Source organism: Scyliorhinus torazame, chromosome 8 (assembly GCF_047496885.1).
Source record: "Scyliorhinus torazame isolate Kashiwa2021f chromosome 8, sScyTor2.1, whole genome shotgun sequence".
NCBI lineage: Eukaryota > Metazoa > Chordata > Chondrichthyes > Carcharhiniformes > Scyliorhinidae > Scyliorhinus > Scyliorhinus torazame.
This window is the reverse complement of record NC_092714.1, coordinates 248007308-248023255: the sequence shown is the minus strand read 5'-3', so window position 1 is coordinate 248023255 and position 15948 is coordinate 248007308. Positions and strand designations below refer to the sequence as shown.

The 15948-nt window shown below is 47.2% G+C and overlaps 1 protein-coding gene across 6 annotated transcripts in view; it reads left to right on the top strand.

Moving 5' to 3' along the window:
• slco4a1 (solute carrier organic anion transporter family, member 4A1) overlaps window positions 1–15948 on the top strand; it is a 216766-nt gene that overhangs the window by 185479 nt on the left and 15339 nt on the right. For all 6 annotated transcript variants that reach the window (XM_072515064.1, XM_072515068.1, XM_072515069.1 and 3 more), the window contains 2 exons: window positions 12477–12631; window positions 15222–15417. In XM_072515064.1, coding sequence (XP_072371165.1) covers window positions 12477–12631; window positions 15222–15417 — 351 coding nt within the window. The remainder of the gene's footprint in view (window positions 1–12476; window positions 12632–15221; window positions 15418–15948) is intronic.

Genomic DNA, 15948 nt, shown 5'->3' with positions numbered 1-15948 from the left:
AAAGGAGATTACAATGCGATGAGAGAAGAACTAGCTAAGGTAGACTGAGAGCAAAGGCTTTCTGGTGAAAGAGTTGAGGAACTGGCAAGAACCTTCCAAGCGATTTTTCACAGTGCTCAGCAAAAATTTATACCAACAAAAAGGAAGGACGGTAGAACGAGGGAAAATTGACTGTGGATATCTAAGGAAATAAGGGAGAGTATCAAATTGAAGGAAAAGCATACAAAGTGGCAAAATTAGTGGGAGAATAGAGGACTGGGAAATCTTTAGGGGGCAACAGAAAGCTACTAAAAAAGCTATAAAGAAGAGTATGATAGGTTATGAGAGTAAACTTGCTCAGAATTTAAAAACAGAAAGTAAAAGTTTCTACAAATATATAAAACAAAAAAGAGTGGCGAAGGTAAATATTGGTCCGTTAGCGGATGAGAAGGGAGATTTAATAATGGGAGATGAGGAAATGGCTGAGGAACTGAACAGGTTTTTTGGGTCGGTCTTCACAGTGGAAGACACAAATAACATGCTAGTGGCTGATGGAAATGAGACTATGACAGGTGAGGACCTTGAGAGGATTGTTATCACTAAGGAGGTAATGATGGGCAAGCTAATGGGGCTAAAGGTAGACAAGTCTCCTGGCCCTGATGGAATGCATCCCAGAGTACTAAAAGAGATGGCTAGGGAAATTGCAAATGCACTAGTGATAATTTACCAAAATTCACTAGACTCTAGGGTGGTCCTGGCGGATTGGAAATGAGCAAACGTGACACCACTGTTTAAAAAAGCAGGTAGGCAGAAAGCGGGTAATTATAGGCCAGTGAACTTAACTTCGGTGGTAGGGAAGATGCTGGAATCTATCATCAAGGAAGAAATAGCGAGGCATCTGGATGGAAATTGTCCCATTGGGCAGACGCCGCATGGGTTCATAAAGGGCAGGTCGTGCCTAACTAATTTAGTGAAATTTTTTGAGGACATTACCAGTACGGTAGGTAACGGGGAGCCAATGGATGTGGTATATCTGGATTTCCAGAAAGCCTTTGACAAGGTGCCACACAAAAGGTTGCTGCATAAGATAAAGATGCATGGCATTAAGGGGAAAGTAGTAGCATGGATAGAAGATTGGTTAATTAATAGAAAGCAAAGAGTGGGGATTAATGGGTGTTTCTCTGGTTGGCAATCAGGTAGCTAGTGGTTTCCCCCAGGGATCAGTGTTGGGCCCACAATTGTTCACAATTTACATTGATGATTTGGAGTTGGGGACCAAGGGCAATGTGTCCAAGTTTGCAGACGACACTAAGATGAGTGGTAAAGCAAAAAGTGCAGAGGATACCAGAAGTCTGCAGAGGGATTTGGATAGGCTAAGTGAATGGGCTAGGGTCTGGCAGATGGAATACAATGTTGACAAATGTGAGGTTATCCATTTTGGTAGGAATAACAGCAAAAGGGATTATTATTTAAATGATAAAATATTGAAACATGCTGCTGTGCAGAGAGAACAGCGTGAGCTAGTGCATGAGTCGCAAAAAGTTGGTTTACAGGTGCAACAGGTGATTAAGAAGGCAAATGGAATGTTGTCCTTCATTGCTAGAGGGATGGAGTTTAAGACTAGGGAGGTTATGCTGCAATTGTATAAGGTGTTAGTGAGGCCACACCTGGAGTATTGTGTTCAGTTTTGGTCTCCTTACTTGAGAAAGGACGTACTGGCACTGGAGGTTGTGCAGAGGAGATTCACTCGGTTGATCCCATAGCCGAAGGGGTTGGATTACGAGGAGAGGTTGAGTAGACTGGGATTGTACTCGTTGGAATTGAGAAAGATGAGGGGGGATCTTATAGAGATATATAAAATTATGAAGGGAATAAATAGAATAGATGCGGGCAGGTTGTTTCCACTGGCGGGTGAAAGCAGAACTAGGGGGCATCGCCTCAAAATAAGGGGAAGTAGATTTAGGACTGAGTTTAGGAGGAACATCTTCACCCAAAGGGTTGTGAATCTATGGAATTCCTTGCCCAGTGAAGCAGTAGAGGCTCTTTCATTGAATGTTTTAAAGATAAAGATTGATAGTTTTTTGAAGAATAAATGGATGGTATTCGGGCCGGAAAGTGGAGCTGAGTCCCCAAAAGATCAGCCATGATCTCATTGAATGGTGGAGCAGGCTCGAGGGGCCAGATGGCCTACTCCTGTTCCTTGTTCTTATGTTCTTATAAGGGCTTATTCCTGTTAAAAGGCCATACAGGAGACTCCCACCCTGACCAGCTCCATTGTAGTGATGGGCATCTCCCGCTTCTCTGCAATTTTCATGAAGTCGGGCCAGGTTTTTAAAGAGCTGTGGTTCACACCCCCTCAGAGGAATTGTGAACCCTTTTCAGGTGAGTTCAAAAGGTCGACCCCATGCCCCTATGCAAAGATAAGGTCCCCCACCCACTCCCTATGGGCCCTCATACCTCCAATGCCAAACAATGGCACTTCCATGCCAATTGCATCACCGTACATTGTACAGAATCAATGAAGCCCAGGATGTGAAAAAGAAAAGCTTTGGGGAAAAAAAACTAATTCATTGATTACTTTCAACTGTTAAAAGAAGTCATTTCAATACAACACAATAACAGAAACAATCATCCAGACCCTTTGAAATGTCAATAATAGAAAGCACAACCCCGTAAAACCACTGAACATGTGTAAATAAATATCACGGAACTGATAGCAATCAGAGGGCCAGAGATGTCAGTCAAGCAACATTTGCCCTCGGCACAGCTGTTTCAGCAAGAATAATGGGTGCCTGGGCTCTCAGCCAAGCATAGAGGGGTCTATGGGCATGGAAGTGTCGTGCCTTGACATTGGGGGCACAAGTGGCCATAGGGGGTTGGTGGTGAGCCATAGTTTGGCATTGGAGGGATGATGGGCCATATGGGATGAGTGGGGGGTGGGTGGCATGGCGCATGGGGAGTGAGGGTGTGGAGGACTTTGTGTTTTTATTATAACTGAGTCAAAGTCCCATGGCACTGGGTTTGAAAAACATGCCTCTGAACCCAGCAACCCTTGTGGCTGCCTCTGACCTCTTTCCCAGAGGCCTGGCTGCAGCCCACACCAACCACCCCCCTCCTCCCCCCACCCCGGCACTCAGCATGCTGGCCTCCCATGCCGAGCTCAGAATTTTCTCCACTACCAACCATGGTGATGAAAATCTAGGCTTATATCTTTATTAAGCTTCCTTCATAATTTACAATGTTTCTAAAAGTTTTGTTTGCCTATGACATAGGAAGATGAGGTAATATTTGTTGCAAGTTAGACACTCAGCACATCGCTAGAGGCCACCGTTAACACCCCACCTGCCAGACTTCAAAAGCAAAACACATAATAACTTGAGGCAGAAGCAAACATCTGTGAGTACTTTCTGTGGAGTGTCTCTGAAACAATTCTCTTGAGTTTTAAACGGCCAGATTTATTCGGTGATAGCTGCAATGAAATGTCAAACTGTCAAATTAAGTATTAGCTGACTGGCAAAATGGGATAAATGGGTCCTTCTCTGGCTGGAGAACTGTAACTAGTGGGGTGCCGCAAGGGTCAGTCCTCGGACCTCAACTGTTCCCAATTTATATAAATGATCTGCAAGCAGGGAAGGAGTGCAGAATTTGCAGACGGTATGAAAATAGGTGGGAAATAGATGGTGAAGATGAGATAAAGGGCTGGATTCATCCCAAAATGGAACTATGTCCACACGGCAGCATAAAAACGCTCACGTTTCACTCCCCAGTTTCCTGCAAAACATAAACAGCTACCTGCACGGGGCTAGCAGGGACCCAGGGAGCTTCACGCAGCTTTGACTGCGGATACGGGCCCCCACACTTCCGGTTCCGAGTCTGCGCATGCGCACGGCGGCGGCCTCCAGTGGCTGCACCGAGCGCAATAGCGGATTCAGACCGCGACTAAGATCAAAAAACAAGGTCGTCGTCCCCCGATCGGCCGCACGCCATTGCATTGGACCGGCCCGATCGCTGACCCAGCTGCCCATAAGGGCACCCCCCCCCCCCCCCCAGGTGCTTGATCTTGATCCACCCACCCCCCATTAGGGCGGCCGTGGACTGAGTCCGCAGCCGCCGCACAAGAGTCCCGACAGGCCATGCCACATTAGTTCCAAGCCGTCAGGAACTCGGCCGGTCGGGATCAGAGTATCACTGGGAGAGCCTCTGGCAAAGGCCCTTCAGCCGTGCCCCGTATTTGGCAATTGGAGGTCAATATAGATAAGTGCGAGGTTATCCATTTTGGCGAAAAGAATAGAAAGGCAAATTATTATCTGACTGGAAAGCAGATTCAAAATGGATCTGGACAGAGGGATCTGGGAATCGCAGAAAGTCGGTATGCAGCACAAAATGTAATTAGAAAGGGAAATGGAATGTTAGAATTTATTGCAAAAAGGACTGGGTGGTAAAAGTAGAGATGTGTGGTTGCAATTGAACAGGGTGTTGGTGAGCCCACACCTGGAGTATTGTGCCCAGTTTTGGTCTCCTTATTTGAGGAAGGATGTGGTGGCATTGGAGGCAGTTCGGAGGAGGTTCACCAGATTGATTCTGGGGATGAAGGAGTTGACGTATGAGGAGAGGTTAAACAGTTTGGGTTTATACTCACTGGAGTTTAGAAGAATGAGTGGGGACCTAATCGAGGTATTTATGATACTAAAAGGGATTGATAAAGTAAGCATAGACCAAATGTTCCCATTTGTAGGTCAATCTAGAATGGCAGGTCACAGTTACACGGTTGAGAAGTGGTAGATTTAAAACTGAGATGAGGAGGAACTACTTCTTGCAGAGGGTGGTGAATTTGTGGAACTCTTTGGCCCATAATGCAGTAGAGTCTGAATCATTAAATGGTTTCAGGAAGGGGATAGATATATTTCTGTTTTTTTACATATATGGTTTCAGGAAGGGGATAGATATATTTCTGTTTGGTGACCGAGGGAGTTAGGTGAGGAGGGAGTAAGGTGCTCCTTTCATTTTGTTTCCGACATTTCCGCAAAGAGTGAGAAGAGAGCCAGGAGTTTACAGAAAGTGTAGCTGACTGGGAGCAGGGTCGGAGGGCGGAGATCTAGTTAGTCCACAGGGCAGCTATATTCTGTCAGGTAAGAGGGGATGGAGGCTAGGCCAGTTACATGCTCCTCCTGTAGGATGTGGGTGGTGAGGGATACCACCGGTGTCCCCACTGACTATACCTGCGGGAAGTGCACCCAACTTCAGCTCCTCAAAGACCGTGTTAGGGAACTGGAGCTGAAGCTGGATGAACTTCGGATCATCCGGGAGGCAGAGGGGGTGATTGAGAAGAGTTACAAGGAGGTAACCACACCCAAGGTACAGGACAAGAATAGCTGGGTTACAGTCAGGGGGAAAAAAACAAACAGGCAGAAAGTGCAGGGATCCCTCGTGGCCGTTCCCCTTCAAAACAAGTATACCGTTTTGGATGCTGTTGGGGGGGATGACCTACCGGGGGAAGGCCCTAGCGGCCAGGTCTCTGGCACTGAGTCTGGCTCTGGGGCTCAGAAGGGAAGGGGGAAGAATAGAAAAGCAATAGTTGTAGGAGATTCAATGGTTAGGGGAATAGATAGGAGATTCTGTGGTCGCGAGCGAGACTCCCGGAAGGTATGTTGCCTCCCGGGTGCCAGGGCCAGGGATGTCTCGGATCGTGACTTCAGGATCCTTAAGGGGGAGGGTGAGCAGCCAGAAGTCGTGGTGCACATTGGTACCAACGACATAGGTAGGAAAAGGGGTGTGGAGGTAATAAACAAGTTTAGGGAGTTAGGCTGGAAGTTAAAAGCCAGGACAGACAGAGTTGTCATCTCTGGTTTGTTGCCGGTGCCACGTGATAGCGAGGCTAGGAATAGGGAGAGAGTGCAGTTGAACACGTGGCTGCAGGAATGGTGTAGAAGGGAGGGCTTCAGGTATTTGGATAATTGGAGCGCATTCTGGGGAAGGTGGGACCTGTACAAGCAGGATGGGTTGCATCTGAACCAGAGGGGCACCAATATCCTGGGAGGGAGGTTTTCTAGTACTCTTCAGGAGGGTTTAAACTAATTTGGCAGGGGAATGGGAACCGGATTTGTAGTCCAGCAACTAAGGTAGCCGATATTCAGGACGCCAAAGCGTGTAATGAGGCAGTGGGGAAGGGAACACTGACAAAGGAGAGTACTTGCAGGCATGGAGATGGGTTGAAGTGTGTATACTTCAACGCAAGAAGCATCAGGAATAAGGTGGGTGAACTTAAGGCATGGATCGGTACTTGGGACTACGATGTGGTGGCCATCACGGAAACTTGGATAGAAGAGGGGCAGAAATGGTTGTTGGAGGTCCCTGGTTATAGATGTTTCAATAAGATTAGGGAGGGTGGTAAAAGAGGTGGGGGGGTGGCATTATTAATTAGAGATAGTATAACAGCTGCAGAAAGGCAGTTCGAGGAGTATCACCCTATTGAGGTAGTGTGGGTTGAAGTCAGAAATAGGAAAGGAGCAGTCACCTTGTTAGGAGTTTTCTATAGGCCCCCCAATAGTAGCAGAGATGTGGAGGAACAGATTGGGAAACAGATTTTGGAAAGGTGCAGAAGTCATAGGGTAGTAGTCATGGGCGACTTTAACTTCCCAAATATTGAGTGGAAACTCTTTAGATCAAATAGTTTGGATGGGGTGGTGTTTGTGCAGTGTGTCCAGGAAGCTTTTCTAACACAGTATGTAGATTGTCCGACCAGAGGAGGGGCAATATTGGATTTAGTACTGGGTAATGAGCCAGGGCAAGTGATAGATTTGTTAGTGGGTTAGTGGGGGAGCATTTTGGAGATAGTGACCACAATTCTGTGACTTTCACTTTAGTAATGGAGAGGGATAGGTACGTGCAACAGGGCAAGGTTTACAATTGGGGGAAGGGTAAATACGATGTTGTCAGACAAGAATTGAAGTGCATAAGTTGGGAACATAGGCTGTCAGGGAAGGACACAAGTGAAATGTGGAACTTGTTCAAGGAACAGGTGCTACGTGTCCTTGATATGTATGTCCCTGTCAGGCAGGGAAGAGATGGTCAAGTGAGGGAACCATGGTTGACAAGAGAGGTTGAATGTCTTGTTAAGAGGAAAAAGGTGACTTATGTAAGGCTGAGGAAACAAGGTTCAGACAGGGCATTGGAGGGATACAAGATAGCCAGGAGGGAACTGAAGAAAGGGATTAGGAGAGCTAAGAGAGGGCATGAACAATCTTTGGCGGGTAGGATCAAGGAAAACCCCAAGGCCTTTTACACGTATGTGAGAAATATGAGAATGACGAGAGCGAGGATAGGTCCGATCATGGACAGTAGCGGGAGATTGTGTATTGAGTCTGAAGAGATAGGAGAGGTCTTGAACGAGTACTTTTCTTCTGTATTTACAAATGAGAGGGGCGATATTGTTGGAGAGGACAGTGTGAAACAGATTGGTAAGCTCGAGGAAATACTTGTTAGGAAGGAAGATGTGTTGGGCATTTTGAAAAACTTGAGGATAGACAAGTCCCCCGGGCCTGACGGGATATATCCAAGGATTCTATGGGATGCAAGAGATGAAATTGCAGAGCCGTTGGCAATGATCTTTTCGTCCTCACTGTCAACAGGGGTGGTACCAGGGGACTAGAGAGTGGCGAATGTCATGCCCCTGTTCAAAAAGGGACTAGGGATAACCCTGGGAATTACAGGCCAGTTAGTCTTACTTCGGTGGTCGGCAAAGTAATGGAAAGGGTACTGAAGGATAGGATTTCTGAGCTCTGGAAAGACACTGCTTGATTAGGGATAGTCAGCACGGATTTGTGAGGGGTAGGTCTTGCCTTACAAGTCTTATTGAATTCTTTGAGGAGGTGACCAAGCATGTGGATGAAGGTAAAGCAGTGGATGTAGTGTACATGGATTTTAGTAAGGCATTTGATAAAGTTCCCCATGGTAGGCTAATGCAGAAAGTAAGGAGGCATGGGGTAGTGGGAAATTTGGCCAGTTGGATAACGAACTGGCTAACCGATAGAAGTCAGAGAGTGGTGGTGGATGGCAAATATTCAGCCTGGAGCCCAGTTACCAGTGGCGTACCGCAGGGATCAGTTCTGGGTCCTCTGCTGTTTGTGATTTTCATTAATGACTTGGATGAGGGAGTTGAAGGGTCGGTCAGTAAATTTGCAGACGATACGAAGATTGGTGGAGATGTGGATAGTAAGGAGGGCTGTTGTAGGCTGCAAAGAGACATAGATAGGATGCAGAGCTGGGCTGAGAAGTGGCAGATGGAGTTTAACCCTGAAAAGTGTGAGGTTGTCCATTTTGGAAGGACAAATATGAATGCGGAATACAGGGTTAACGGTAGAGTTCTTGGCAATGTGGAGGAGCAGAGAGATCTTGGGGTCTATGTTCATACATCTTTGAAAGTTGCCACTCAAGTGGATAGAGCTGTGAAGAAGGCCTATGGTGTGCTCGCGTTCATTAACAGAGGGATTGAATTTAAGAGCCGTGAGGTGATGATGCAGCTGTACAAAACTTTGGTACGGCCACATTTGGAGTACTGTGTACAGTTCTGGTCGCCTCATTTTAGGAAGGATGTGGAAGCTTTGGAAAAGGTGCAAAGAAGATTTACCAGGATGTTGCCTGGAATGGAGAGTAGGTCTTATGAGGAAAGGTTGAGGGTGCTAGGCCTTTTCTCATTAGAACGGAGAAGGATGAGGGGCGACTTGATAGAGGTTTATGAGATGATCAGGGGAATAGATAGAGTAGACAGTCAGAGACTTTTTCCCCGGGTGGAACAAACCATTACAAGGGGACATAAATTTAAGGTGAAAGGTGGAAGATATAGGAGGGATATCAGAGGTAGGTTCTTTACCCAGAGAGTAGTGGGGGCATGGAATGCACTGCCTGTGGAAGTAGTTGAGTCGGGAACATTAGGGACCTTCAAGCAGCTATTGGATAGGTACATGGATTACGGTAAAATGATATAGTGTAGATTTATTTGTTCTCAAGGGCAGCACGGTAGCATTGTGGATAGCACAATTGCTTCACAGCTCCAGGGTCCCAGGTTCGATTCCGGCTTGGGTCACTGTCTGTGCGGAGTCTGCACGTCCTCCCCGTGTCTGCGTGGGTTTCCTCCGGGTGCTCCGGTTTCCTCCCACAGTCCAAAGATGTGCGGGTTAGGTGAATTGGCCAATGATAAATTGCCCTTAATGTCCAAATTGCCCTTGGTGTTGGGTGGAGGTGTTGAGTTTAGGTAGGGTGCTCTTTCCAAGAGCCGGTGCAGACTCAAAGGGCCGAATGGCCTCCTTCTGCACTGTAAATTCAATGATAATCTATGATTAATCTAGGACAATGGTTCGGCACAACATCGTGGGCCGAAGGGCCTGTTCTGTGCTGTATTTTCTATGTTCTATGTTCTATGTTTTACAAAAACGGATAAAAGGGATATGGGGAACAGGTAGGGAGGTGGATTTGAGACCAGGAAGAAATCAACAATGATCTGATTGACTCGAAGGGCTGAATTGCCTACTTCTGCTCCGAATGGGCGGCACAGTGACAGGGACCCGGGTGCGATTCCCGGCTTGGGTCACTACCTGTGCGGAGTTTGCACATTCTCCCCATGTCTGCTTGGGTTTCCTCCCACAAGTCCCCAAAAACCGTACTTGTTAGGTGAATTGGACATTCCGAATTCTCCCTCCGTGTACCCGAACTGGCGTCGGAGTGTGGCGACGAGAGAAGTTTCACAGTAATTTCATTGCAATGTTAATGTCAGCCTACTTGTGACACTAATAAAGATTATTATTATTATTCCTATGTCCGTATTGTCACTATTTTCAAAATTATGCACCTTCAACAGAGAAAAATGTCTTAAGATGATTCAGCGGACTAAGAAGATATTAAGATGGGTGCCTAAAAATTTCATCAAAGAGGTAGACTTTAAGGAGGATCTTAAAGGAAGGGGTGGATGCTAAAGTGGTTAAGGGAGAGATTGTTAGACCTTAGGATGTAAGCTATGACCTGCAATGGTGGAGCAAAGGAAGTAAGATGTGTCCAAGAGGCTAGGGTTGGAGACGCACAGAATTCTTGGAGGGTACTTAGAGAAAGTCATGGCGATTGGGAGGGGTGAATCATTGAAGGGATTTGAATACTAGGATGAGAATTTGAAGATAGAAGTGTTAGTAGATTGGAAACCAAAATATTTGTAGTTTGGAAGCCAAAATAGAACAGTGATGTTGGGGTGATGGGTAAGTGGCTCTTGGCAAGAGTTAGGTAAAAGTGTTTCAGATGAGCTGAAGTGGATGGAGGTTAGGGGATTGGAGAGAAATTGAATAGTCATGTACGACGATAACAGAATCATTGGTGAAGGCTGAAGACAGGGCAGGGATCTGCAATACTAGCGAGGTGGAACTAGGGGTGAGTTGACCTGGAGGGTCCAGGGGCAAAGGAGGAAGGTAAGTGGGGTACATGGGTAGGCATGAGTTGGCATTAGGTTGGGTGCGAAAAGGAGCCATGGGAGTGTCTGGGTGGCATAGGTTAGCTTTAAGTTGGCATGGGGCATGGTGGTGGTGTGGGGAGTGTCTGGAGCATGCTGGGATGTGAGGGGTGTGGGCTAAAGACCTGCAATTTAACAAAAGAACTGGGAAGAGGTCCTAGAGAATTCAAGCGGGCTTTTTGAACAGCTCCCGCCAATCTGCATCTGGAGATGGAGGGCACAACTCCATCCTGAGCCCGTCCCCAAAACAGAGATTGTGCCATTCGGGGGAGTTTCCCCCGAATCGGGTGCGGCAAGCCAGGAAATTTCTAAACTCACTCTACCCAACTCGGGAGCAAAATTCCCCGCCATTGTGGTTAATTTTGGGTACCCCAATACGTGTGGTACAGTGCAGGATTACAAGAATGAAATCGGGCCACATCCATAAAAATAATACTCAGTTTTTGCCTTTTTTGATTGGTCGGTTTGAGGGGCATGCTGGTGGGTTTATCTGGTGACCCGTGCCTGGTGCACGTGGGTGCACTTGGCAACTGCAGATTGGTGGTGAGGGGACTGGCTTTGGTGGTGAGGAAAAAGACAGCAGAAAGTTATCCCAGCTGGAGAGATTGGGCTGGATTCTCCGCTGCCCCACGCCGAAATCGCGTTTGGCGCGGGGGCAGAGAATCCAATTTTACGTCGAAATCGGGCCTGGCACCGGTCCGTCGATTCTCCGGAACACGAGAATGGGCATGATCATTGAGTACGCCACGCGGCTGGGGGGCCCATTGGCAGAGGCCCGCCCAGCGATCCTCCGCTGCCGACCGGCCGAGTTCCCAAAAGCGTGATTCTAACCACCTATAGCCGTTCAGGAAGCTCGCGTGGTGGCTGCGGACTCCGTCCTGCTGGGGGCATTGGATAGGTGGGGGGGGGGGGGGGGGGGCGCCTTATCGGCGGCCGGGAGACAGATCGAGGCGGTCGGATCTTCGGGGGGGCCTATATTTTTCAGCTGCCTCCGCAGTCTGAGACCGCCATGGCGCTCGTCGCGGCCGCTGGAGGCCGTCGCCGTGCGCAGACTCAAAACCGGTAGTGCGGGGCCCGTATCCGCAGCTAAAGCTGAGTGAATCACTCTGGGTCCCTGCTCTCCCCCTGCAGGTGAGTTAATCGGCCCATCTTTCCCCAAGGAATCTTGAGAGTGAAACGCCAGCCTTTTTATGCCGGCGTGGAGACATTGTCCCAATTTGAGAGAATCCAGCCCATTATCTCTGGGAGGGATCGCGATAGCAAGAGCAGGATGGGTATGGAAGGAATGGGATGCGGATGGCATGAGAAGTGTGGAATGAGATGAGAAGTCATGAAAGGGAGCGAATGGCATGGGAGCGGTAGATTGGATGTTAGATATTTTTGTATGTGGCAAAATTGCGGTGATAGTGTTTATCCCTCGAATAATATTGAACCCATCAGATGTAAGCCAACCTCCAGCTGCTTTGGATCTCCATGTCTTCCTTACTGTGCACACAAGGTGATTGGGTGCCAGCTGCCCTCGCATTCAGTGGCACTGAAACACCCTCCCGCCTGCTCACTCTCCCTAAATTGACAGTGGTCCCTGAGACCCCCTCATAATTGGACGCCTCCTGAAGCTTGAACCAGTTGTCCCACTTCTGCGGGTGATCGGGTTTGTAAGCCCTGTTGCCCAGAAACAAGCTAAGGTGGGAAAGTTCAGCCCGATAGGATGCCAGACGACAGAGCAGTGGACGTGTTGTCAACCAAACAGAACATGTGGAACCTGATAAATGTCGCTGCACAGGGGCAGCATGTAGATGAGAAATAGAAAGGAGTCACGGATAACTCCTCAGTCACTGTGTTTACTGCTGCATTAAAAATTATATATTAAATCTTAATTTTAATAGGTTCCCATTTATTTTGCTTTTGCTTTATTGTATAGGATAAGAAGAAATAATGAGAGAATTAATTTTTGCACTATTTATGCATCTTAAAACCGAAGGCTTTGACCAAATCTGTCTGTCCGCAGGTCAGCATTACTATTGCTGAGGAATCCAACTTTCATCTTTCTCTGTCTGTCAGGAGCAACCGAAGCTACTCTGATAGCTGGCATGTCTACATTTGGGCCCAAGTTCCTTGAATCCCAGTTTAGTCTGAGTGCCTCACAAGCTGCAACCCTATTTGGTAAGAATGGAATTTTACATGATCCTTATTGATGTTTAGCTTTTCATTTGCAGCAACTTTCTCAATGGAGTCTAGCGCAAACGGAGAGTTTATGGGCAGGAGTCTCCAGTCCCAGGTCAGACTGGATCGGAAATATCTGCCCAAGGTCAACGGACTTTTCAATTGCCCGCAGAATTGTCCACCCCGCCCACAACAAATTCTGAGCCGGGCGGAACCGGAAAATGTACCTCGATGTCTTCCCCCTTCCCCCCCGCCCCCCCACCCTTTTACTTATGAATCAACAAATGAAAATGATAGTGAGGTACAACCATAATCCTGCAGCTATCCAATATATATTTGTTTCAATGCAAGATTTTTAATGTGCTCCATTTTTTGGTGAATATAAAGATTCCAGCCATTCTCCAGCGGTGGGATTCTCCGGTACTGCCAGCAGTGCACCCGTGGGTTTCCGTAGCACATCTCCTCTAAACTTCCCCCCTCGCACCTTATGCCTGTGTACCCTAGTAATTGACTTTTCCAACCAGGGAAAAAGCGTCTGACTATCCACTCTGTCTATGCCGCTCATGATTTTGTAAACCTCTATCAGGTCGCCCCCAACCTCCGTCATTCCAGTGAAAAGAATCCGAGTTTATCCAACCTCTCCTCATAGCTAATACCCTCCAGACAAGGCAACATCCTGGGAAACCTCTTCTGTACCCTCTCCAAAGCCTCTGCAACCTTCTGGCAGTGTGGCGACCAGAATTGTCTGTAATATTCCAAGTGTGGCCTAACCAAGGTTCTGTACAGCTGCAGCAGGACTTGCCGATTTCTATACTCAATGCCCCGACCAATGAAGGCAAGCATGCCGCATGCCTTCTTGACTACCTTATCCACCTTCATTGCCACTTTCAGTGGACCAGATCAGGGGGAAAAAAATAAAAAAAATATGCACCTCTGCCTTAATAGTGACGCAGTTATCCAACAAAAAATAAATATATACAAGTGGATGAAAACACTTGCGGTCGAGGGAAGAGACGTCAGTGGTGGTCAGTGACAAAACACTGGGCAGCACACCTGCTCCTTTTCCTGCGCTCATACCTCTTCCACCTTCTCTCTCCCACATCTACACTTTAGGCAGCTTTATAATGACCACATTTCCAGTTTCTGGTCATGTGTCTGTCACACTAATCGAATCGCAAATCATAATTTTCTATTCAACGATACCAACTTTCAATGGCGGGTCCCTTACCCAGCATTACCTGCAGGGTAGAAAGTGCCCTATCCAAACTGCACGATTTCCGAGCACAAGCTCTGTGACGAGCAGCAAGGAGCAGGAAAGAAACAATCGAGTGCGGTTGAGCAATGGAGCCAGCGGCGATGTGGGGAGGAATAGAGCCAGCGATTTGCTCACATGTTCGTCACAATAGTTAAAAAGAGAATGAAACAAAGAGTCATGATAGAATACCTTATCAGTCTTGTGCAGTGCCTTGTTTCATGATGTTTAGATGTTAATTGTAATGAATAAATCTACATTTCTGACATTTCCCCTTTTTATGCCAAAGATCCAGCAAGGAGCTCCTCCTGTTTTCCTCTCGGAGACTTGCTTCACCTGCAGCAGACTTCTCCCAACCTACCGTGTCTATATTCCAGTGCCCAGCTGAAGAAATATCAGTGTTTCTTCTGTTGCTGCACATTCCCTCAGCCACTCCCTGTGGAGGGCATTCACTGTAGATTCTGGTGGATGGGCACAGTGCAATTTGTTTGCGAATTCCAGATTCAGTAATGAACATCGCATGACCATTACGCAGCTTTGGGACTTTAGAAAAGCGCTGATGCCCGCCCTGAGCCTGCTTGGGAAACTTTAGCCGGGCTCCCCGAGCTCTCGTACAAATCCAAAACACTTTGTATCCTAAAGATGTCAGGGGTTTAGGTGACGCCTCAGTTAAGTGAATATATTCATGGCTTCTGGAATAGAGCTTAATTCAACGGAGGAGGTCTAATTCCATGCGAGTAATCTGACTACTTTATTATCACGCACTTGGTACTGTCTGCCCGGGAAGAATACAGGTGTGATTCTCCAATCCCCCGGCCGGATGTTCTTGGCAGCACAGCATAAAATCATAGAATTTACAGTGCAGAAGGAGGTCATTCGGCCCATCGAGTCTGCACCGGCCCTTGGAAAGAGCACTCCACCCAAGCCCACACCCCATCCCCGAAACCCAGTAACCCACCCAATCTTTTTTGGCACTAAGGGCAATTCAGCATGGCCAATCCACCTAACCTGCACATCTTTGGACTGTGGGAGGAAACCGGAGCACCCGGAGGAAACCCACGCAGACACGGGGAGAACGTGCAGACTCTGCGCGCATTCGTCAATGAGATTTCGCAGCAGGGTTACGCTGCCAGCGGGAAAAGAGAATCCCGACGGCCGGAGAATTCCGGCCTGCAATCCCATCTGACAGTATGAGGAGCTTTGAATTATTTGAATGAAGTTCAGCAATAAAATATCTGAAGTGATCATTTACCGCGTAAGCACAGAACGGTCAGAAACCTGGTTAATCTAAAGGTGGATGGATTTATAATAGCTTTTTATTGCTTTCCCCAATTCCAGGCTACCTTGTGGTCCCAGCAGGTGGAGGCGGCACTTTCCTCGGCGGATTTATCGTCAATAAATTAAAGCTCCGTTGTGCGGGGATCATCAAGTTTTGTCTGATTTGCACAACCTGTGGTCTGTTAGCCATTTTCATCGTCTGCATTCACTGCCCCAACATGCCTGTGGCTGGAATCACTTCTACTTTCAATGGCAGGTAGGTGCACAAATCTAATTACAACATGTAAATCGTTCAGGAACGTTAGGCGTATCGTAGTTGAAACGAAAATATATTTTCACCAACGATCAACAAGATCAGTTAATACAACAGTTGTGAGAACTGAACTCAACATTTTGCACGCAGTGAAAAGGTTCAATGAATGTATTTTGGACTCTCCACGTTCCTGACTAAACATCTAACCGAATTTCCGAAGTACAAGTACAAAAAATTAATTTCCCATTGTGTTAAAATTTGTTCAAGTACCGTCCCAGTGACTTATTCTTCGCCGCATCTGTGATGAGCTTCATTTCTCATCCACTCTACATTTTTATCATTAGCTGCTTAATTTTTTAAAAAGGTAACAGCAGCTAGCATGTTTTTACAGGGTGGAAGAATCATTTGAACCTGATTAGGCACGGTCTAACCAAATTCGTTCTAAGTGTGGTAGTGAGCGGGAAATGCCGGGTATTTCCCGGCAGCCAACCCACCCGGCGAGACCATCACCCATACCTAACGCTGATTGGGCCA